The sequence below is a fragment of the Bombina bombina genome, chromosome 10 (assembly GCF_027579735.1).
Source record: "Bombina bombina isolate aBomBom1 chromosome 10, aBomBom1.pri, whole genome shotgun sequence".
In the NCBI taxonomy this organism is placed as follows: Eukaryota; Metazoa; Chordata; class Amphibia; order Anura; family Bombinatoridae; genus Bombina; species Bombina bombina.
Window position 1 is genome coordinate 186823651 of NC_069508.1, and position 25045 is coordinate 186848695.

The window sequence follows — 25045 nt, forward strand, 5'->3', positions numbered from 1 at the left end:
AAACCTGCCTCTGGGAGGAAAAATCTTGAATTCTAACTTGCATCCCTGGGACACTATTTCTATTACCCAGGGATCCTGAACGTCTCAAAACCAAACCTGAGCAAAGCAGGAAAGTCTGCCCTCTACAAGATCCGGATCGGAGACATGCCCTTCATGCTGTCCTTCATTCAACAGCCGGCTTCTTGGATTGTTTTCCCTTATTCCAAGATTGATTAGGTCTCCATGCAGGCCTAATCTGATCCTGTTCGGAGGCAGAAAAGGAAAAATGTTGTTTGTTTTTTTTTAAATTCCGAAAGGAACTAAAACTGCTCTGTCGTCCTTCTTGTTTGATACTCATATCCTGTGGGAGAAGCAGATCTTTACCTCCCGTGATATAGGAGAGAATTTCCAGGCCAGATCCAAACAAGGCCTGCCCCTTGTAAGGAATAGTTAGAATCTTAGACTTAAGACACCTCCGCAGACCAAGGCTTTAACCATAAGGCTCTGCAAGCTAGAATAGAGGAACCCGAAATCTCTGCTCCCTAATTGATAACTTGAAGGGAAGCATCTGTAAAAAAAAAAAAGAATTAGCCAGTATAAGAGCTGTTAACCTATCCTGGGTTTCATTCAAAGAAGTTTCAGTCCTGAAAACATCAGACAACACATCAAATCAATATGCCACCGCACTAGTGACGGTAGTAATGCACACTGCTGCCTGCCATTGCAAACCCTGGTATAACCCAATATGGTATAAGAAAATGTTTTACCATGAAGGGCACATTTAGTATAATTAACTGGGTTTTCTAGGATAGACTACGCTGGTAGTGTTGGAGCTAAAAAACCTCCACAAGTTACAAATGGAGGAAATCAAGCTTGTGGCAAACCTAGCCACTTCTGGACTATAATGTAAGAAAGGTTGTCTATAGGCTGTATATTGTGCTATGTAGATGTGACAGACCCTTCTGTCAGCACTGAAGGAGTTAACTGTGTTCAGCTTTAGCCTCAGCTATTGTGCACTGTCATTAATGTTATTGATAAACAGTCCATTGTTTAATCACCCTCAGAGAGCAAATGCTTAGGTGATAAGAAAAGCCAAATGTGTCTTGTGTTTAAATTGTTATCAGCTTAAGCAAGGTAAATCTATTGTATCATGTCAAGGGCATGTTCCCTCCATCTAATGTACAACATTCTTTCAACCCCCCCGATCTGGGGGGTCAAACCTGCATAAATACTAGGCATAGCCATTTAATAAATGTCATTCTGTTTAAACCTGAAAACTGGCTGGGTTGTGAATTGCTGATTCCCTATGCAGGACATTGTTCCCTGGTGTTAACCCTTGGTATCCTGTTGGTACCGTTACAAAGCTAAAATTAAATGAAAGGCAACCTCAGGATCATATAAAAGGTATTACCCCATCTAAGTTTGATAATTCCCCCTCATATACTACCAAAGTATCCTCCTCTTTCATATACAGGGAGAAAAATTCGGAATATTGAATGAATAAATGTCCTTTTGTACTTCTTTTTACAGTATGGACAAACAGACAATGAAATGAAATGCAAGGTAACTGCAGGTGCAGTATGAAAGGAAGTGCAGGGCACTGCATGTGGGCTATAAATTATTTGGGACACATTAAGAGAAATTAATGGCATAACTTGACCATCTTCAATATACTCTTAAACAGCATGCGCCTTAGAGAGAGTAATTCAGAAAAAAAAAAACTGTTTGTATAAGCACATTGACATCAACACATAGAACCAAATATACACTAGTAGGACCCCTTGGTTCCTTCTGATTCACAAAGGAAGAGTTAAACACAAAAACATGTTACATTTTGTAAAGAAAAAAATTTAACACATAAAAAACTGTCCTGTGTCTTTAAATTTTAAAATGTAACTTTATATTTTAATGTGCAGAAGAAAGTTAACTTGGTATACAATATCTACACCTCAGCCTAATCCTGCTGAGGTGACCATCTCACAGAAACCAAAGTACCTCTCCAACTTTACTTTTTTTATTAAAACGTAGCTACACAAAGAAAAATGTAATATCTGCACTTTTGTTTATAAATAGATCAGGAACACAGCAGTGACGCTGTCCGGTCCTTGAGACAAGATTAACCCTTTAAGGACACAGCTTTCAGTTTGCTCAATGGTTTTATGACGGAAAAAATCCGTCATATGTCCTTAAGAGGTTAAATACTGAGCTTTCTTGCCGAAATTAATATGGATAGCGCAGTCCAAAGACGGCGCCTAGCTCCGCCCCTCTAGGACATAATAGCATCACACTATCGGTCGGCATTTTCAGAAAAATAACCGAGTGCACAGCTCAAAACAAGCTCCGCCCATCGTGGGCGTGACAAGTAACAAACTCCCGGTCGCCATTATAACAGTGTGAAAACATTAAGCCACCAGTAGATAACAACCTCTTGCCCAGCCTGAGGTAAAATATTGCCACCGCATGATAGAGATGCTCTGCAGACAGAATCGGTTAGCCCAAATATGTCCACCAGATGTTTGAGACTAACAGAAAATGTTGTCATCACCTCCTACTAAGCACCTTACTTAGCCCTAGTGATTAAGCCCTTCTAGCCCCAGTGCCTGCTTCCAACTTGCTGTCACAGGGTCCCCTCCCTTAACAATAGGAGTTATGATCCCACTTTGTAAAATAAAGTGCTCTACTTCTTCTGAGATCCACTTCCCAGACCCAGAATAAAAAGTCGGCACTTACCTTTAAAATCTGCCCGACAGCAGGACAGTCCAGTAGGCTTAAGAGGTCTTCTCCATCTCATAGCCCTGTGGAAAATGATAAAGCCTGAGTTAAGTTTGCTTAGGCCATCAGGATTAGGGCAGCATAAATATATTGGAGGCGCAGAGAGAATTATGTCCCACAAGTTCCCATTGCTCTAAAGCCACCAAAAGCTCTACTGAAGAGACTGATATGGACTATGGATACACCCTAGAACAAAGCAGCACAATCTTGAACTACTTTAAAAATAATAAACACTTGATTTGAAGAATCTTTTCTAACACCTCACTTTACCTCTTCCTATCACTAACGTAGGCAAAGAGAATGACTGGAGTGGGAGGGAAGGGAGGAGCTATTTAACAGCTTTGCTGTGGTGCTCTTTGCCTCCTCCTTCCTGCTGACCAGGAGGTGAATATCCCATTAGTAATTAATATGATCCGTGGACTCGTGTCTTAAAAAAGAAAAACCTGCTTCTTCCGAAGCCGAGAAATTTTTTTATAAAAAGGACACTGACCCACAAAAGTTCACAAGCCTTGCTAGAGACTGCAGAAAATAGACACGACTGAGTCAACACGCTTCCAGGAGACACTGTCGCCCAGCAGTCGGTCCCCCACAACACACCCCTTACAAGAGAAAGGGATCAACTACCGTAAACTCCCAAAAGCAAGAGAACACAGAGAAACCGGACAAGGATACCTGGAAGACCCTAAATAGGGTACAAGTAGTTCCAAATAAAATAAGGAAAAAGCTCCAGAACCAACTCAAGTTCACAGAGATCAAAAACCAGTCCTGAGAAACAAGGGGAGGCAACGCCCAAACCCCAAAGAGTACAGAAACCACAAGATTAGGACCGGGGTCCGAAAACAGAGAAGAAAACTTCTTCTAGGACAGTGCAAACGCACCCTAAATAACAACTGAAGAAAAAGTCCTCAAGTCACAAGGTACTCAGAATATCAAGATATTCATAGCCAAATACGGGCCGCAAACTCAGATTGAAAACACATGCATGAAGCACACGCAATAGTCATACCAGGATGACTTGTAAACAAAAATAACAAGTAAAAAGCAGCTGAAGTAGATTTGATAAAAATACACTTACTAGTACTGGGAATTAAACCTGAGTTGTCAAAAGACCCAAGCTGTTGCTCTAACCATTATACCAAATCCGAGCACCCACCCCACCTTCAAACTGCGAAACATCCACTGGGCAGTGGACACATCACAGGCTATCCACAAGCCACCAAAGCTACTTGCGTAACTTGAACATGGAGAAGCACCAAAACCTCAAAGAGGCTCACCGTACCTCAAGACTAATCCCAGATCCCAGATTCTGCTTTCAACACCAGACCAGCCCAGCGAAAGGCAGATCTTATCAGCAGGGGAACAAAAAGACCCCAATCTCCGGCATAAAAAGGACAGAATGGGAAAGACCTAATCACCCCATAGAGTGTGGGTGCCAACCCAAATACAGTAGGTCCCTCAAATAGGAACTCCCAAAAGAACCTCAGAGTTGAACGGAGAAATGCATTAGATTGCCATAAGACCCAGAACGATACTAATGATAGTCTCAACACGGAGACATCAATCTCCACAGATGGAACAGAACAACCCACTATAGGGTAAAATATCCATTTCAATCACATGCCCGCAAGACAGGACAGCCAACCTCCCGAGAGAGGACATTCCACCTCCTAAAAGGAACAAAAACTAAACAACAGCGCACAAGCCCCAAACGGGGAGCTGTAGCCTGATGAAAACAAAAGCTGAATGAAAACCATCCAGACACCACGAAACACAGAAGAACTCCCAATGAAGGAAAGCACCCATCATTCAAAAGGTCAGGACAGACTAAAAAGGAGCGTATCCAAAAACGCACAAATCCTGACCAAACTGCAAGCAGCTCAACTAACTAGACCATAAGTCATAGCCCATGTTCCCTGGAAAAACTGGAACCAGCCACAGAAGCATAAGCTTCCGGACATCCGGAAAGATCCAAGACAAAAACTATAGGCCCGAGCCCAGAAATGTGTGGAACCAACCACACCCCAGGGAACACAAATACCCTGTCTGAAAACAGACCTCACAGGGGAATGACCGGACTAACCCAGAAAAAAACCCCGGAAAACAAGAGTCACTCGAAAATTCCCAACTCAAAGGAAAAGAACACCCATTGCTGGAGTTAGCACTCCAAAAGGAGCTAGGGTACAACAGAGTCGCTACAAGACTGTAAAGCCCAAAAGGCGTGCAGACCACAACCAAGACATCCAAGACCAAGGTAAAACATTGAGGACAAAGTCGTCTAAAAAGGGAGTAGAACAAGGCTAGAGCAAACCACAAGGCCACGCCAGTGTGCCCCTAAACGTCTCCATAAACACATCAGAGTATGTAACCAGAGGAAACTACGTAAGGAAAAGAATGCAAAGCATCACAACCCGGTAGAAAAACCCCTAAGCAAAGCTTGGAGAAGGAGACAACCCAGCCTATCGTCCCCGATAGGGGGAAAAAAAAAAAAAAAAAAAAAAAAAAAAAAAAAAAAAAAAAAAAAAAAACTCCCAAAAACAGTATAAGGCTTCAGGCCCTCCCAGAAGGCGGCTAAACCGCGAAGGATAACGGCCAAAAAGCCCCCAAAAGGCAAGACCGCCAGGAACCTGCAGCAAGGAGGCCCTAAATCCTCAAAACTTTCACCCACAGGGGAAGGAACACTAAGTTCCGACAGACATCGGAGATGACTGAGTGTGTCGCAGCAGAACTCCACCGAATCCCAGACGACCAGCTAAAAGGCTAAAGAGGACTGAACCAATCCTCCACGCCACACAAACCCTTAGGTCTTTCCAGAATGAACAGCAGAACTTGTAATTAAAAAAAAATAAAATAATAATAATAATAATAATAATAATAATAATAATAATGTAAAGCACTCAGCACCTTAACCGGATAAGCCAGGCAGAACAGACACCACGAGTCTGCAATAGGGACAGAAGGATCTGAACCCAAGCAGGGCTAGCCTGCAACCAAGGGCCCAAGGCTTAATATATTCACCCCCAGAGGGAGAATAAACGGCAGATAAATATACCTCCGTAGAAGTAAACAGTGCGATCAAAAGGTTGCGAGTATCTATTCCAGAAAATACAATTCCTAAAGGAAAACTAAAACAAACAAGAGCTGTAATCAATCATCTTAACCGGAGTAAATAAAGAAGGCAACCCGTAGGTTATTGCCCAATAAGAACAGACGCACCTGCAGGAATAGCCCAACAGGGACCCTGTTCTCAAGCTCAGAACTGGAAAAGGATACTCACAAATAAGCCTATAAGAGGAATACTTCATCCCCTTATATCTAATACTGAAAGCTATTCGAAGAAGACTGAGAATTCTCAGATCCATTAAAAATGGGATCTTCCAACGACGCCAAAGCGTGCTTCAATAGAAAACGAAGGCGCGCCAGTCTTTAAAGAAAAGCATACCCATGCTGGAGCAAAAAAACACGACTCCGGCCCCCGAAGGTTGACCCCATAAAGTCTCAGGAACAGTCATTCCCCCAGAGAGCTGAACAGGCCATCCCATGCCTGAGGAGCCCCGGATAACGGAACACAAACAATATCTGAAGCAACTTTCTTGAAGTTGCAGATGCGCCAGCACCAAAATTATGGACATGCGACATTGTGGCGAAACCCCCCGGTGGGAACAAGCAACCTTCCCGAGAAGGATAAGCAAAGTCTGGGTTACCTGCATGCGTAGTAAGAGATGGTGGAAGGGAACTCGCCACTCGAAGGACAGAAGCCCCAGAGGCGGATGGCTCATCGGCCCCTTGATTCCCCAATCCCGAGGAATTGAGCACTCTAATACAGCATTTGGAACATAACTGATAGGCTTGTATCATTCGGGGCAATACGCATTCTGCACAAGGAGTAGAATCTGAAACAGATGTCCGTCTCCACAATATCAGACTCCTCCATAACTAATATTGAATACAAAAGAGTGGACTAAAAAATCTAAACGGCACCGGACACCCACAATGGCTGAGGCAGTTACCACCTCATATGAACCAGACACCAGCAGACCAGAATTTCTCTGTCGCCACACGGTCAGGAAGGTGTAAATGGAGCCCAAAAACGTGACCACACCCGGTCACCAGGTGAACCGCATAATCAAAAAAAAAAGCACGTCACTTTCCAAAAGCCGTTATGTTCCACAAGCCATGAGCCGAAATAACACTACACATAAGCAGGTTGAATCATATAACAAACATGATTAAAACCCCCGCTGTTCGATAACCCCCCTCAGGAGACATTAACCCTTGATTCCAAGATACAAAAGGAGTCTCGCTGAGACCCTGTGTTATAAGTTAGTCCCACGAGGTGGTAGCTCCTCGGGAAAACATCTAATACAGTACATTTCATGAAGTAAAATAAAATAATTATACTGGAATCTACGCTGTGGAACAGGATCACGGCCCTTCAAGTGTGACAGATAGTAGCATCACTTATGCCATGGACTTGAGATAAGAAAGCAGGCAGCAAAACTCGTCAACGCTGATTGCTTGTGGAGCTGCTAATATGAGTCAGGATGGTTTTGCAGAAAGACTCTCCCTGCATCTCCGGACTCTAACTTTCACCCATGCTCTCAATGAGAGGCTGACAGGACTACTTAAAACTCCAGTCCCACCCTTCATAAGAGACTAATCTAAAACTTCTGACACTTCTCTGCCAACCTCCTGGGACGAAAGGCAAAGAATGGCTGGGGATGAGGGAAGTGGGAGGGGTATCTTTGCCTCCTCCTGGTGGCCAGGTTCTGAATTTTCAAAAGTAATAAATGCAGCTGTAAACTCTTTCCATTTATGAAGAAAATAGCGTTCTACCGAGGGGTGCCTGAGGTGCTCAGGGTGGCGAACGCTTCAGACAAATAAAGGAACTTTCAGCATGAAGTATTTTATACTTCATGACTGAAAGTCCTCTTTATCTGTTGCACTGGTAAATACTAGCGTTTCACAAACGCTAGGATTTACTACCATTTAAGTCTGTTAAAAATGGTATGGTCTATTTGAACCATGAATGTTTAATTTTGAGTGTCAACACCCTTTAAGGATTTTAAACGCAGGATTCTTTCATTAAAGGGACATTGTAGTAATCGTATTTATATATGCATAGTGTAAATCAGCAATTAGGAACTAGTGGGATTGCATATTTATTAAGCACTTGTGATTACAATACTGGTGTAGGGGTGGTCTGACATGCTGCTGTGCTTAGGGAGAGGTAATTAGTAATTGTTTCCCTTGAATAGCACACAAGCTATAATTTTTCTTGCAGAATGCAACTGGCACAGGAAACAAATACCAATGATGAGTCACCCATTAGTAGCAGTTTTAGCATCAATGAGTTTCCTATTTGTATCCCTTAGACAAGAACAGTCCTCACAAAATCTAACATATTACATGGTATTTCTCTGACAAAAAGCCGTACCGGTTATCATTTGCTTTATGGAGCGCACCACCACGTAGGGAACATAGGCAGCAATCCTAGAGAAAGAACAAAGTGGTTACTGATGGAGGAAAAAAAAAAAAAAAAAAGTGTGTATGTGTGTGTATATATGTATATAATAAAGTCTGATTTGAATTCAGTGATACGCATCTTTATCTGCAAGAGCAAAAGGACCAGTCGCCGAACTTGCAGGGAGATTAACTTCACTTGTCTGTTACTAGTATGAACTTGGCTATAGCTAATAACATACATCAGTATAATAATTGATTTCAGCCTTGAATATCTTTAAAGAGGGAACTGTATTTTCGCTTCATGTCAGGGTACAAAGTAGTAACAACCAAGTAGAAAGTTGTTGCTTCTTCGTACTTTGGATCCGGACATGAAGCAAAAATAAATGTGCGGCAATACCCTCTGTTTGTATGTATGTATAAAAGTTATTTTGGTTTGTTTTCTTGTTTATATTGATATTTTCCAAATCATTAAAAAACAAACAAAAAAAAAACCTTGTCCCCTAGAACTTGATAAATCAATGTTTCTATTTAATATCCTCCACAACCAAAGAAGCAAAAAGACTTTCTCTGTGAACACATTTGGCTAAATTAAAAGACTATCTGAATCATGAAAGTTTATTTTGACTTGAGTGTCTCAAAAAAAAAAAAGCACCTAAACAGAGGGTTAATAGACTATCCTTGCTGCAATACCAATAAAAAAAACCCTCATCTTTGGCACACAGTAAGGTCACGAGGAATGTCAAAAATACAGCAAATAGAGTCACAATACAATAAATCTCCCTTTAAATGATTTCATCTCAGGTGCTTTTCCTGTAAGCAATTACAGTTTTCTGTATCCAGATTATACGCTGATCAGACCTAGCAACACTTAAAAACGGGATTAATTTTGTGCCCTCCCAATGTGCGTAAGAAAACATTACACGATCAAACGATATGTCACAGATTAGCGCCTTGCACTTTTACCTCTGTCAGAGCATTTTCTTCACACCTGGCACAGATCCAGCCTTCTAGAGCTTTTTCCTTGGGCACGCCATAACAACCTGCATAAAATAAACGTAACTACGTTAATACATTCACGTGCAGTTAAATGAGTCCTAAAAGTAAAATACTGGGCATCGTTCTGACCCTATTCATAAAATGAGAAATATTCCCTTTACTGTAGCTTAATGATATCAGTCAGCACAGACTTACTGGCATGGACACACACACAACAGTTTTTGCAGGTGATCAGCATGCTGGTCCCATCTTCTTCAAGGTAAGGAGCAGAGAGGTTGACGTCTGTGCTGCTCCCTGTTGTGGTGAAGCACATCTCAGGAATAAGAGGTTTTGTTCGCTTTTGGAATCCAATAGTATTTGGGTCAGTTTTATTTTTCTGTCCGCCACATTCCACCTGAATGGTTGTAACAAACAAATAAATAATAATATAAAATCATACGTTTAAAGTATACAATAGAGATTATAACGGAGGTTCCATAAATGAGTCAATATATATTATATATACACACATACTATATAGAAACATACCATTTATTTTAGTTTTTTTTTTTTTTTTTTTTTTAATTTCTCCAAGGATACGAAAGTGCTTCCAGGTCACATACAAAACCCCCCCAAAATGCATTTCTTAGAAGCAGTGAAGGAAGAAAATAGTTGAGACTACAGGAGCCCTCACCTGGTGGTATGTTTGGAAGAGCATGCACACCGCACAGTGGGGAGGCACACAAGACATTGTAATGTTATAGTCTCTCTCAGCTTGGAAATTTGGAGGTCGGTTCTGCCAAAGGTGGGTGAGAGGCTTTGCCCACATCTCATGTTCTTCAAAGTCTTCATTAACAGACAGCTGATCTGATAGATCTACAAAGGGAGACAGGAACAGATTCACATTACAAGGGGTGAGTAAAGCAGAGCATAAATTAATTAGTCCAGCCATATAGTTCATACAAAAAATTCATCCATCAGGGTCTGCTTTTACATTGTCTTTTCATTATGCATTTGTTCATTATGGATTTTTACTGTATTTAAAAGTACTTTAAGTTTTTATTAAAAAAAAATCCCTTTCTTTTAGTCTATGTATAAAAACGGTTTAACTTGTAGTCAAATATAAAGTCCCAAAGAATCCCCGTTCTACTTGGATAATGCATCATTTCTCTTGGCCTATAAGGTGCTTTATTTTGTGTATACAGCACACCTAGGTTTTCACACATACAACACACCATCATCACTACCGATATCCTTCATGACCAGTGGGTGGTAGCGCGGCAGTTTACACAGTGGCTGACGGCGACTTGCAGGGTTCTTAATCTCTTTTAGGGCCATCTCAGCAACCTGTGCGATAACGAGAGAGAGAGTGTGGATTTCATTATTTGAGAATTGGTAGAAAACCTTAAAACATGAATCCTTTACAAATAATCACATTTTGTTATAATTTAAACCACCCAGAATATCAAATAGCCACATCCATATAACAAATAACATTCATCTGTGTAAAAGAAACCGACCGACATCATTTAGTTCTGTTACTTATGCTAAGTGCTTTTTAAGAGATATGAAACCCTTATTGTGCGATTCAGACAGAACAGATTTTAAAAAGTTTTCCAAATTTACTTCCGTTATCAACTTTTCTTCGTTACCCTGATATTCTTTGCGGACACCTAGGTAGCATCTGGAGCACTATATGGCAGGAAATCGTGCTGCCATATACTGCTCTTGCAAATGGATCACATTCTTGCAAAACTGCTGCCATATAGTGCCCCAGAAATAAGCCGGCTCCTAAGCTTATGTCCCTGCTTTTCAACACAAGATACCAAGAAAAATACGAAAAATTGATAATAGAAGTAAATTATAACGATGTTAACTGAATGCTCCATCTTAAAAGGGACATGAAACCCAAAAAATGTTCTCTCATGATTTAGGTAGAACATACAATTTTAAACAATTTTCAAATTTACTTCTATTGTCTAATTTGTTTCATTCTCTTGGTATCATTTGTTGAAGGAGCAGCAATGCACTACTGGTTTCTAACTGAAAACATGGGTGAGCCAATGACTATATATATATATCACCAATCAGCAGCTAGGACCTAGGTTCTTTGCTGCTCCTGAGCTTACATAGATAAACCTATCAGCAAAGAACAACAAGAGAAGGAAGCAAATTAAATAATAGAAGTAAATTGAAAGGTTACTTAAAATTGTATTCTCTATCTGAATCATGAAAATGTCCCTTTAATTATGAAAGAAAAAAAAATTCTGTTTCATATCGCTCTAAAGAACAAACAAAACTAACTATGAATGCAGTTTGTATTTTCTCAACAAACACCACAGCAGGAGTAGAAAACCTATGGCACTCAAAATGAACATGCTAGCACGGTGCCCCTAGGCCCTGGTTTCTCAACAGCTGGCGGGCTGCGACCCAACATTCCCCACTGCCCATACTGACAGGCCCCACTGTTCCCCACATAAGGAATACCGGGCAGGCCTGTTAGAGTGCCATTACACGTGTGAATATATATATATATATATATATATATATATATATATATATATATATATATATATATATATATATATATATATATATATATATATATATATATATATATATATATATATATATATATATATATATATATAAATAAAAACTACTGGGCCCTGGACATGTCTGGCTAAAATCTAGTCTACCTGGTGTTGAGGTCACTTGGGTTAAGAAGCACTGCTCCAGGCTACCAGGCTTTACTAAGCGCCTCCATTTAGAAATCCATCCTCAAGCCAAAATCACAGGTCTACAAAGCAGAACCAATTCCTGTACTCCAGGGAACCAGTTTTTCTTCTGGTTATTCTTTTTTCTCGATTGTTGCACATATATCTATCTCTATATATATCCGTTACCTGTGTCCAAAAACAACATTTTGTCTGGTTCTAAGTTTTATTAGGAACTAGTATCAACCCAAGCTATAGTCGTTATTGAGCTCTAAATAGACCAGCAACGAGACAGAAACAATCTATTTCTGATATTCCAAATAGTCCTAAAACATACTTGATAATGTAGAAAGTTACTAGTCTGCTCAATATTAAACAGAAGAAAAAGCAGCTACAATTCCCTACGCATCTAGAACTGGTGGAAATGCATTGTATATACATTGTGCATACAGTCAATAAAATAGATTGCATATGAAGAGCAGGTAGAAGCTTCAGCTCATACCTCTTTTAGTTCACTTTCTGAAAAGTTGGCCATGCTGCTGGCTATCCTTTTGGCCGGACTCTCTTCTCCTTTGGCGTAGTTGTGTACGACACATAGTTTCTCAGAGCTTACGTTTGGATGCTCATCGGATTCACTGTCCGAGGAGCCAGAGCTGTCGGGAGAAGTGTCTGAAGAGCTGTCTTGAGAGGAGGAGGAGGACAGTGACGAGCTCCCTGTGCTGTTGGATGGGCTCGCTGGATTCGATATTGACAGATTGAAAGCCTCTACATTCTTAAGAGTTTCAAATTTTTGTCCGGAAGAGCCTGTAAAGCAAAAAAACAGACATCTGTTAAGGGGTTGTAGTAGATTCCGTTTCCAAATGACCCTGTTAAAAGGGAGTTTATCTGGATTTAGACTCTCCTAGTGATAGAATAGGAATCCAACTAACTTTCTCCTGATCAATCTATAAAAGCAAATGTAACTGAACCCACAAAACTGATACAGCCGGTTGGCATGGCAACTCAGTAAGCCACGCAGAGCCCCACCAGTTCCCAAACATATTGTGCATAAGACAACAAGAACAATATAAAAACGTTAGTTATGTCCGCAAAAACAGAGATACAATTAAAAAAGTGAACAGAAATAATGATCTGCAGCCTTTACAATATATGCAAACCCAAACTCCAATTAGCAAGTGTTTGACATTAAAGTCATGATTAAGAGAGCATGCAATTTTCAACTTTATTCTGTTATCAAATTGTACTTCATTCTGTTGGTAACATTTGTTAAAAAGCATACCTAGGTAGGCTCCGGAGCAGTAATACACTACTGAGAGCTAGCTGCAGATTGGCAGTTGCACACATACATATGCCTTTTGTCATTGGCTCACCAGATGGCTTCAGCTAACGCCCAGTAGAGCACTGTTGCTCTGTAACAAACTAACACCTTTGCAGGGGTTAAACACAAGAAACAGTAATAAATCATTTTCCTTTGGCATTTTATTAACTACTGATATCAATATCTACCCTCTGCTGCATATTTGTCCCTATTTAGCCTCAGACACTGCACAACAACCGGCTTGTCTACTCCAGTAAATGTCCTAACTGGCTAACAGGGCAAGTTGTAGGGCGAGTTTGGCCGGCCACTGGAAGGCAATTCTAGCAAACAATGTATTAATATATTAAGAAAGTTTTCACACTTGGTTGGTACAAAAAAGCCTTGCAATTACAAGGTCTTTAAAAGGGGAACTCAAACACATTTTTCATTCATGATTCAGATAGAACAAAACTTTAAAACTTTATAATTTACTTCTATTATCAAATGTATCCTTTATTGAAGAAGCAGCAATACACTACTGGGAGCGAGCTGAATACATCAGGTGAGCCAATGACAACAGGCGGCATATATGTGCAGCCACCAGTGGCGTATTTAGGTTTTGTGCTGCCCTAGGCACTCAAGATTCTGCTGGAAATCAGTACATATGGACTTTCTGCCTTAAAAGGGATTTGTGCACTAAAAAGAGGCTTGCAGCTGCACATATATATATATATATATATATATATATATATATATATATATATATATATATATATATATATATATATATATATATATATATATATATATATATACATACATACATATATACACACATATTTTATGCTGCATGCAAGCCTTTTTTTAGTGCAAATCCCTTTCAAGGCAGAAAGTCCATATGTACTGATTTCCAGCTAGAAATTGACTCTGCCGCGGTATACAAACCTTACCACAGACAGATGTTTGTGTAATAGCAGGTACTTTAAGGGCTATCCATCGGCTATGTATTTAAATATGCCCCACAACAAGACACGGCTTATCAGTAAGGAGAGTAACTTGCCATTGCCACTCAGCGGTCCAGGAGCTTAACTAGTACGGTACGGCTCTATCAAGGTGCAGGGTCCCATCTTGTTAATATTACCTTCACCTCAGCATTCTGGACTGGTACTGACTGTACTTTATGCACGCCACAACATCACCATGCTGCCATGAATCCGCACAGCGTGAAAAATGTAGCCGGCCGGTCTCACTCACAGAAGTCAGGTATGTAATCACAGTCACACTGGAAGTCGCAGCGCTATAAGAAAAAAATAAGTGGCTCCCGGTCCCGCCTCCAGCAAAGAGAAGAAGACAAAGTAGACACTATATAAAGTTAAAATGAAGCGTTTATTCAAGTACAGTCTGTAACTTTATATAGTTTCTACTTTGTCTTCTTCTCTTTGCTGGAGGCGGGACCGGGAGCCACTTATTTTTTTCTTAAAGCGCTGCGACTTCCAGTGTGACTGTGATTACATACCTGACTTCTGTGAGACCGGCCGGCTACATTTTTCACTCTGTGCCGATTCATGGCAGCATGGTGATGTTGTGGCGTGCGCGTGCATAAAGTAAATTAAATGACTTTCTGCAGCGCAGCCACTTATTTGTGTTGAACTTGAGTGAGAGACTGAGTAGAGTCTAGATAAAAGCATTGGTGTCAGTGGGGGACACACACTTAGCAAATTAGTATGTGTCTCAGTCTCTTCAGTTCAGTCTTTTCAATGTGCGCACCGCAAGCGCGCCTGGCCCGGGATAATCTATCATCCTTATGTATGTGATTGTGAATGGGGCTTTCCGCCCTCCCAAATCTGCCGCCCTTCCCAAAGCTGCCGCCCTAGGCACGGGCCTTGTTGGCCTAGGCCATGATACGCCCCAGGCAGCCACCAATCAGTAGCTAGTTCCCTATAGGCCATTGTTGCTCCTGAGCCTACCTAGGTATGCTTTTCTACAAAGGATACTAATAGAAGTAAACAAATTGGAAAGTTGTTTAAAATGTAATGTTTTATCTGGCTCATGAAATACATTTTTCGGGAGTGCCTTTAAAGTAATGGTAAATTGTAGTGTTTGAGGATTTATCAGTGCTACAAATAAAACATAATGCAGAAAGTTAATTTATTTGCCTGCAGGATATGCTGCGAGGTGATGTTAGCCAATAGTGGAATCTCTTTGTAAGTCCATATGGGATCAGGCGCTGTAGTTTGTTCACATTTCCAGTGCTTTAATATTTTACTGTCCGACAAACTGATGGAATCCGGCCCCAGCTTGGGGTTTTGCACGATACATGACATTGCTAGTGCTTTTAGTTTACCAAATACAGGCTATCCCCTGGTTAAAGCCATCCAACTCATACTTACAAACTGAGAAAATAGAGCTTTATCGCCAATCTTTCTTTCCAGGATAACCCAAAATACTCAAAATCCAATTGTCACAAGGACAGAAAGTGATGTGAAATTTTCTGAACAGATAGCAAAACAGTTGTTTCCCTATGCTATCCAAAACTAAACAAAGGTTTGGTTAGAGTTTCACCTAAAAGTGCCTGTTCCAACTTACATCCAAATTCAACCTAAGAACAAACCTACAGAACCTATCTTGTTCGTAACCTGGGGACTGCCTGTACAGATAGAAAACGGAGGGACGCTAGAAACAGCCAGAAATTCTGAAAAAGCTGCTATGGAACTGCACAATATGCAGAAAGTTTCTGTGAAGTTTGAAAGCGTTTTGTTTGTTTTTTGAATAATGTAAAGTCAAATAAGTGAAACTAACAAACACCAGGATGTTTTTAGTTTTGGTTTTTGATTAAAAAGAAAATTATTTTGGCTGGTTGGTTAAAGTGATGGTAAATCCTAGTGTTTTTTAAATGCTTCTATTTATCAGTGCTACAAATAAAGGGGATTTTCAGTCTGTACTTCAAGCTGAAAGTTCCTTTATTTACCTGCAGCGTATGCCATGCTGAGCGCCATAGGCCTCCCACAACAGAACGCCAATTTATCAATAAGATGACATTTCCGTCTTTTAGTCAATAGCCATGCGGGCCAATTGGCATTATGCCAGATAGCTAGGACACTATTCGCTAACATCACCTTGCAGCACATCCTGCAGGCAAATAAATTAAAGTGATGGTAAACTCTCCCCTTTTTAAAATCAGATCTGGAATGTAAGCGCTATTTTAGATGGAGTTTTATTCATCATGTGCAATGAAGATGCACTATAACTTAATTATTAATATAGATATGAAATTCAAATACCCCACGTTACACCCCCCACTTCAAAAGTCAATTTTCCTGTCAGCTAAATGATTGAATTACTCTCCAATCAATGCTCTAACTACAACAAAAGTGCCATATGGGGAGAGCGCTGATTGGACAACAATTCAATCTGTTAGCTCACAGAAAATTTTACTTTTGAAGTGGGCGGAGGAGCATGCAGTATTTGAATTTCATATCTATATTAATAACTAAGTTATACTGCATCTTCATTACAGCTAATGAATTAAACTCCATCTAAAATAGCGCTTACATTCCAGATCTGATTTTAAAAAGGGGAGAGTTTACCATCACTTTAACTTTTGCTATCTGTTCAGAAAATTTCACATCACTTTCTGTCCTTGTGACAATTGGATTTCAAGTATTTTGGGTTATCCTGGAATAAAGGATTGGCGATAAAGCTCTATTTTCTCAGTTTGTAAGTATGAGTTGTACTTAAGTTGGATGGCATTAACCAGGGGATAGCCTGTATTTGGTAAACTAAAAGCACTAGCAATGTCACGTGTTGTGCAAAAACCCAAGCTGCGGCCGGATTCCATCAGTTTGTCGAACAGTAAGATATTAAAGCACTGGAAATGTGAACAAACTACTAACACCAGATCTCATATGGACTTACAAAGAGATTCCACATTTAAACAAATATTTTATAACTGACTGAGCAATGGAGCATTTAACAAATAATTTATTAGAATAAGGACTTAAACATAGGAGCACAATACCTGGTTCTGTAGCTGGTTCCGGGCAGCTTTCCACTTCTTTATTTTGCTCCACACACGGAGTGTCCATATCACATGACACAGGGCAGAGGTCGTCCTTCGGGAAAGCGCTACTCTGACTCAGTTCCTCGGGCACTTCCAGACACACACGGTGTCTCTTTGTTCCTACGCGCCTTGTTACACTAAAAAAACAAATAAATGGTTTAAAAGAGCAATAATTATCGAAAAATGACATGCTCAAATTTGTTAATTTTAAGACTATCAACCCTGCACTATTGCATGTTTAGCTACTGCAAAGGGGTTAAATACACAGTAGAAGTACAGCATGTGAGCTGTAGAGAACTCTAGGTCCCAAGCAGAAAGAGCTGCTGATCCAATCAGCAGCGCTAGTCGCACAACTCGTGTAACAAGTGTTGCTGGTTGGATCGGCATTGGTTATGCACAGGTGTTAAACACACAGTAGTGCCAGGTGGATAGGCTTAAAATGACACACTAATTAGACCATGTCATGTTTTGTCTATTTTGGCTCTTTAATGATGCCATGTGTAAGACTTCTATGCAACCACTTAACACTTCTTCATTTAATTACAGAAATACTGGGAGAGTCATTATCCCTACTGTAACTTAATCAGCGATTCTGGACAGATCTTATAATGTTTCTGTCTGTATATCTTTATAAAAAAACATAACAAGATTGTACAGACAAAACTAACATTCTCTCACTATATAGCAATTATGTATCCCCTACAGTACAACAGATTGACTACCTTTAGTAACCTCTGGTCCTTTGGAATATTCTACCTGTGCAAGTAAACCATTGAATGGTTACTAAACAAATGCACCCCTGACCAATCAATATCCTTGTGGCATCTGACGTTTGCTATAAAATATGTCGAACGCCCTATTAACTAGAGCTAGATGGATTCAATGATTTTTGCTTCCTGACCTTTTCCGCTGCTCAGTATTAGGTTCTTCCCCAGTGAATTCGGCAGCTTCTGGAGTTGGCAACGTGTGATCAATCACTGTGACGTCTTTTCCCGTTATCCATAGTTTGTAACGCTCAGGTTGGTATGTCCGTACAAATACATCCATTGAAATCTTCACCATATCTTTTCTGCAGGAGCACTGCACAAAGAGATAAAGACTGAACTATCAGAAAGGCTTTACCCACACAAAAAAGGGATTGCACGCTACTAAAGAGAAAAACAAACACAATGTATGCTTACCTGACAAATTCATTTATTTTGTGGTCGTGAGAGTACACGAGCCATAACCAAGGACTTAACAATTTTCCTTGTATCAGAAACCTATAAATGTTATGGCTTGTGGACTCTCACCCACCTTATGAAAGAAAAGAGCGAAACAGAGTGAGAAATAAAGTGAGGGAGAGAGTGTGTGAAAGAGAAAGTGATACACATGTGAGAGAATGAGAAGAACAACGGAGAGAACAAACAAAAGAAACGTGAGAGGGAGAAAAGTATTACATATTTTAAAGTGCAAGATCTTTATTTACATTTGAAGCTATAAGCAAGTATAGGTTTGATTGCAAAAAATGTTTAAAGTAATTAAATTCAACAGAACTGCATAATCAATAAGCGGATAATAAAAAGACAATGCAATAGCATATACTCTGAATTTTAAAACAGAAGTAGATTTTTTCTGACAAATTTCAAAATTTACATAAATTTGCCTACTTCCTGTATCATGTGACAGCCATCAGCAAATCAGACTCATACGCATGCCCTGTGAAATCTTGCATATGCTCAGTAGGAGCTGGTACCTACTTTTATGGGTTGTGCAAAGCATGTAAGCAAGTTAAAAAATGATCCCTATTGCACATGCTCAGCTGGTGCTTCTAAAGTCTGAATATATAAAGATTGTGCACAATTTCATAATGAAAGTAAATAGGAACGTCTCATTTGATTTAAGTGTCCCTTTAATGAAAGTCTGGTTGACAAAGTACAAGGTAAAGTGCAGAATAATACCCTACCAGAACAGCTTGTTTTCCATATTCAATCCAACGCAGTGTTGCAAAATTTGTGGACTCAGCACAGTTAAAGCCATGGTTAAAGCCAGCATGGTAACCATAGGGGAAAGTGATCATAAATTCCCCAGCTTCTTGGGTTATCTGGAAAAAAAAAAAAAAAAAAAAAAAAAAAAGGGATTAGCAAACATTAAGCACAAATAACAAATGGATTGGAATACTGCAAACAGGATGTGTTGTTACTGTGGCATTTTAATTAACCCCTTGAGTGCTAGCACTCTCCCAACTTGAGGGAGATCTGGGGGCTCCCACCCCGGCGATCGGTGCTGCACAATGCCAGGCATCGCCGGGGCTTCCCGTTTTGCGTGGTGACGTCACGCGCAATAACGTGATGACGTCACCGCACAACTTTATTTAACATTAACAATGTTAAATATAGGAGCAGGTGGCATGCTGCTTAGAAGCCTGTATCTCAGGCATCTAAGCAGCTACAGACCCCCAAGACCCACCGTTGGAAAGGTAATCGCCTAACCTTTCCAACAGTGAAATAAATAAAAAAAATAAAAATATATATTTTTAAAAATCTAAAATAAAAAAACCTTTAAAAAAAACCTTAGCACCCAGGTGGGAAAGTGCTTAGCACTCAAAGGGTTAACCCATGCATGAAAGTTTAAACTGAATGTAATTTTTTATGTTAAAGTGCCCGGCTTTTAAAAATTAAATTAAAAACAGGGGCACTTTAATTCATCAAAATTTACATTTCACTCGTGTTGTGAAAATACTTACCTTTTAATCTTGACAGCAGCTCCAGCTTCCCCCGGTCGTCGCAAGCCTCTTCTTACGTCATAAATTACAAATCGGTCATCCTCCAATCACGCCCTCCCCCCAAGGGGAATCAGTGTCTGATTCAACACCGTGATTGGAGGAAGCCGGATTTCTCATTTTAGACCCAGGAAGAGGCTTTGCGACGGGCAGAGGAAGCAATGCAGCGGCTGTCAAGTTTAAAAGGTATTTTCACAACACGAATGAAATGTAAATTTTGAGGAATTAAAGTGCCCCTGTTTTTAATCAATTTTTAAAAAAACGGCACTTTAGCATCAAAATTTACATTCACTTAAGTTCCATAGCTCTTTAACAAACTAAATGATCTACACATCACTGCATTTTGTCCCTGACTTACTTTATCAAAAGGGATCCCATATTTTTTCAGTATGAAGGGTGAGATTAGAGTCATCTTGTGGCGCAGAAAAGCCTCGCAGCTTTGGGCACTTCCAGGGAAGAAGCCTGAAAAAGGGTTACAGTAAAATAATGTGACAATCATTTGGATTATTCAGCCGGGTGTATAATGAAGCAAATTTAATAACCGAAGTAAATTGGAAATTTGTTTAAAATTGTATGTTCTACATGAATTATGAAAAAAATACTTTGGGTTTTATGTCGCTTTAAGTGCAGTTACACAATTAGATCTCACATCTACGCTTACCTATTGACTGCTTAAAAGGGACATACAAACTGAACGGACGCATTATATGCAAATAATAGAGTAATAATACAATGCTCTAACTATGTATTTAGCTCTTGTAAAGAGGGTTAAACACATAGTTATAGGTCAGGTATAGAGCAGCAACGCACTACTGGGAACTAGCTAAGTAAATCTGGTTATCCATTAACAGAAAGCATATGTGTGTATCCACAAATCACCAGCTAGCTTCCAGCAGGGCATCAATGCTCCTGAGCCTACCTACTACATATTGCTCTAGCTGGCCATAAAAGATTAATTTTGACTTTCACATCCCTTTAACGTCAGAGCAGTTGCTATTATACATAATACACAGAAGATGTGCTGGGAGTCCCCAAGGTGATGCTATACAGGAGATTTGCTCACATATCCCCTAAATAATAAGAACTATTCCAGAAGCGACCCTCATACAAACACGCCGCCAGCCTTCACCAGAGAGAAAGTAAATCCCAGATGAATAACAACGTTTGTTTGTTGTTTTAAAGCTCAACACAAAGTCCAGGATACAAAGAACAGAACAGCTGCTATAAGTGGCTTAAATTGTAAGCGATGTGAAGGCTTTTAATACTTAAAGGGACAGTTAAGTCAAAAATCAAACCTTCACAATTCAGATAGAGCACTTCCCTTATCTAAATGTGCACATTATTTTTATATGCGCAATTTGAGGCATCAGCTCCTACTGAGCATGTGCAAGATTCACGGGATATACTTCTATGCATTTTGTGAATGGCTGTCACATGATGCATCGAGAGGAAAATGTAACTGACATTTGTAAGGAAAAAAAATAATAATCTACTACTAATTTGAAAGCCAAACTAAGTGATTTTTGCATAGTCTCTTAGCTGAGCATTTATAGATTATGCTCTTCTTCTGCGTTTAGTTGTCCTTTAACCCTTTGAGTGCTAAACACTTTCGCACCTGGGTGCTAAGCTGTTTTAAGGGTATTTTTGATTTTTTTTAACTTTTTTGTTTTTTTCAGATCCCCAAGACTTACACTGTTGGAAAGGTTAGGCGGCGAATACCTTTCCAATATTGGGTCTTGGGGGTCTGTAGCTGCTTAGATGCCTGAGATACAGGCTTCTAAGCAGCATGCCCCCTGCTCCTATACTTAACATTGTTCATTTTAAATAAAGTTGCGCGGTGATGTCACTGCACATAACATGAAGCCCTGGCGATTCCTGTCACTATGCAGGCCCGATCGCCGGGATAGGAGCAGGTGGGAGCCTCCAGATCTCCCTCAAGGTGGGAGAGTGCTAGTGACGGCTCTGAGCCATCGTTAGCACCAGAGTGGGAAACTCTGCGAAGGTTCAGAGCCGTGGTTAGCACTCAAGGGGTTAACCAGGTTTTTATACACTATGTATGCAAGTCGGGGAACACTCAGACTTGCAGACAATAACCTACTGAACGCTTAGTTGTAGCATTTTTGTTTAATATTAATTGGGGCATTAAAAATGTACTAAAATGACAGTACAGAAAATTAAACGCATTATTCAGATAAAACATACAATTTAAAACAACTTTCCAATGTATTTCTAATTATCTAATGTGCTTTGTTCTCTTTGTATCCTTTGTTGAAAAGCATACATAAGTAGGCTCAGGAGCAGAAATGCACTACTGGAGCTATGTGTGGATGTACATATATACCTCATTTACTCAGCCAATGTGTTCAGCTAACTCCCAGTAGTGCACTGCTGCTGCTTCAACAAAGGATACCAAGAGAATGAAGCAAATTTAATTTCAGCCACACAAAAAAAAATCAGTATGTGTGAAGCTTTTCTTTTGTGTCTGTGATAGAATTGTTAAATACAGTAGTAGTTCTGGCGTACCTTTAGCAAGTCTTTCAAGCCTTTTCCCATGTTCTGGGGGCACAGTGTACCTGCAAAATAATTAGTTACTAGCAACATTCCTCTTGCCGATATTATATTTACGCTGGTTGCGCATTACGTTATATAATATAAACAGGACTAGCTTAGAGGGACCTGAAACCCCAAATTCTTATTTCACAATACAGATGGAGAATACAATTTTAAACAACATTCCAATTTACTTTTATTATCTAATTTGCTTCATTCTTCAGATATCCTTTGTTGAAGATAGCAATGCACATGGGAGAGCCAATCACTCATTTTCGTGCAGCTACCATTCAGCAGCTACTGAGCCTATGTTGATATGCTTTTCAACAAAGGATATCAAGAGAATCAACTAAATTAGATAATAGAAGTACATTGGAAAGTTGTTTAAAATTGTATTCTCCATCTGTAAAATTGCATGCTCTTTCTAAATCATGAAAGAAAAACTAAAAGATTAGTTTTCCAATACAGTAATGCTCACCAAGATTTTGGTTCACCAAAATGCAGATAATTGATGCTGTATAAATCCATATCTTCAGTGTGCCAGGCAAAGGATGTTTTCCACATGCCGAAGTACAAATAGGGGGTATTTACTCCTTCAATAGTAATGCCACTCTCCCTCTCCACTACGTCAAGGATCGTATTAAGATGGCCAATGTTCCACTCTTCCACGTGCTAAGGGAAAAACACCATGGTCAGAAAATCAGGTTACATTCAATATCTTCCAAGGAGATTTTATCCATCTTAAAATGCAAAAACCATATTAACAATTCCATTTTGCCTAAATAATAATAATAATAATAATAATATGATGATGAAATGTAATGCACAACATTATGTATTAAACAGTAATGAATAGTGTTCTTATAGTTAAATAAACGCACAGTACCTTGTCATATAAAGACCCATTAACATCTGCTCCATAAATGGGGGCATTGAAAGTCAAGTTCTTCCAATATTTGCGTTCCAGATCCTCAAAATCTGAGTAACGAGGGGTACAGTATCTACAGGGGTGCAAGAGGAGATCAGTGTGATTTTGCTCTCACATTAATAATACATAAACCAAATAGGAATTACCATCAATACACAACACCAAAATATTTAGCAAACTTGTAAAACAAGGGACGATAATGTGGTCTTGCTACAGAAACTGTGAACCATTATTTCATTGTAAGTTAATTCTTCCTTCTTTGAGGTTTTAGCTTAAAGTGATCAGTTGATCGTTTTTATGGTTGATGTTATTAATGCAAACATAATCCTCTGTCTGAGCTACAATAACTAAAGTGCATCTAAAAAGTATGTCTTAGTCCAGGGCTTGATAAACTTGCTTTTTTTCAATCTTACAGATATCAAGCCCTGGATTAAAATGTACTTTAAATAATAAAATAATAATAATAATAATACATATTTTTTTTATAAACAGACATACGCGTGTTGTTCGTGGGGAGACCTGCTGCATTGAAGATTAGGGCTACAAATATGGTCACACACTCACGACAGCCGGACCGCTGTAATGTTATGACAACTTCATCCGACAATGCATGTGAAAGCAAGTGAAATTAACTCCCTGCTATGTAACTTCATTGGTACAGAGGCTTCCCAGGATGTATGAGAGGGGGGGATTGGCCAAAGTTGGATTAACATAAACATAGATTTTGGTGACAGATAAGAACCATAGGCCCAAGCCTGAAAGTATAAACTTATCTAGTATGTAGGATAGCCTTATGCTTATCCTAGGCATAGTTTAAAGTCCCCCACAGTGTTTGTCATTACCACCTCTTGTGTAAGTTTATTCCATGAAATGCATTTCCCAGCTGTAAGGCCTAAAAAAGATTCAGTCACACCAGGCTAAATTTCACAAGGGCCTAATTTCCAAGGTACCACTGGCTCCCCAGGCATCTAGGCTTGTCAAGCTGCGCCTTAAAGCTTAATCAGGGTGCTATGAATTAGTTGGCATCCTTATTGCTACACTGTACGAACACATTATGAAACCTATAAATGTATATATAGAAATGGGTATTTTATTACAACAAGAGAAAGTCATATTTGAAAACGTATGTAAGAGTTGCTGTCCCCTTTGTCACAGAAAGAAACACAAACCTTACTCTTGCTGTACTGACATTGGCAAAAAGAAAGACTGATCGAAAGAAACAAAAAAAAAAAGAAGACATGAATAGAAAGCAAAACCAAAATGAAAGAGAAAGCAAAAAAACAAAACAGAAAGGAAAACAAAAAAGAAAGAAAATAAAAACCAAGTAAGGCTTATGGTTTTCTTACAGTAATTACAAGACGTTTCTGTTGCCGTGCAATATAATAACATATGGTATTAACACATTTAAAAACATTTTGTCCTGCAGTTTTTAAATAGCCACGCTTCATCCAACATTTGCCTTATTTGAAGAAGCCAATCTGGGCTTAAGTTTGCAGTTGACAAAACTAGTCCTGGTCATATTGTTAGTATAAAGCGTGTTGTT

At 39.5% G+C, this 25045-nt stretch overlaps 1 protein-coding gene across 2 annotated transcripts in view; it reads right to left on the reverse strand.

Annotated features, from left to right (window-relative positions):
* Nucleotides 1-25045, reverse strand: part of KDM4A (lysine demethylase 4A) — a 53762-nt gene that overhangs the window by 21336 nt on the left and 7381 nt on the right. For both annotated transcript variants that reach the window (XM_053693594.1, XM_053693593.1), the window contains exons 4-16: nucleotides 23461-23575; nucleotides 23053-23246; nucleotides 22548-22597; nucleotides 20383-20486; nucleotides 19209-19346; nucleotides 18165-18343; nucleotides 17222-17400; nucleotides 12409-12710; nucleotides 10425-10536; nucleotides 9884-10065; nucleotides 9406-9604; nucleotides 9178-9254; nucleotides 8186-8241 (exon numbers count right to left, since the gene is read on the reverse strand). In XM_053693594.1, coding sequence (XP_053549569.1) covers nucleotides 8186-8241; nucleotides 9178-9254; nucleotides 9406-9604; nucleotides 9884-10065; nucleotides 10425-10536; nucleotides 12409-12710; nucleotides 17222-17400; nucleotides 18165-18343; nucleotides 19209-19346; nucleotides 20383-20486; nucleotides 22548-22597; nucleotides 23053-23246; nucleotides 23461-23575 — 1887 coding nt within the window. The remainder of the gene's footprint in view (nucleotides 1-8185; nucleotides 8242-9177; nucleotides 9255-9405; nucleotides 9605-9883; nucleotides 10066-10424; nucleotides 10537-12408; nucleotides 12711-17221; nucleotides 17401-18164; nucleotides 18344-19208; nucleotides 19347-20382; nucleotides 20487-22547; nucleotides 22598-23052; nucleotides 23247-23460; nucleotides 23576-25045) is intronic.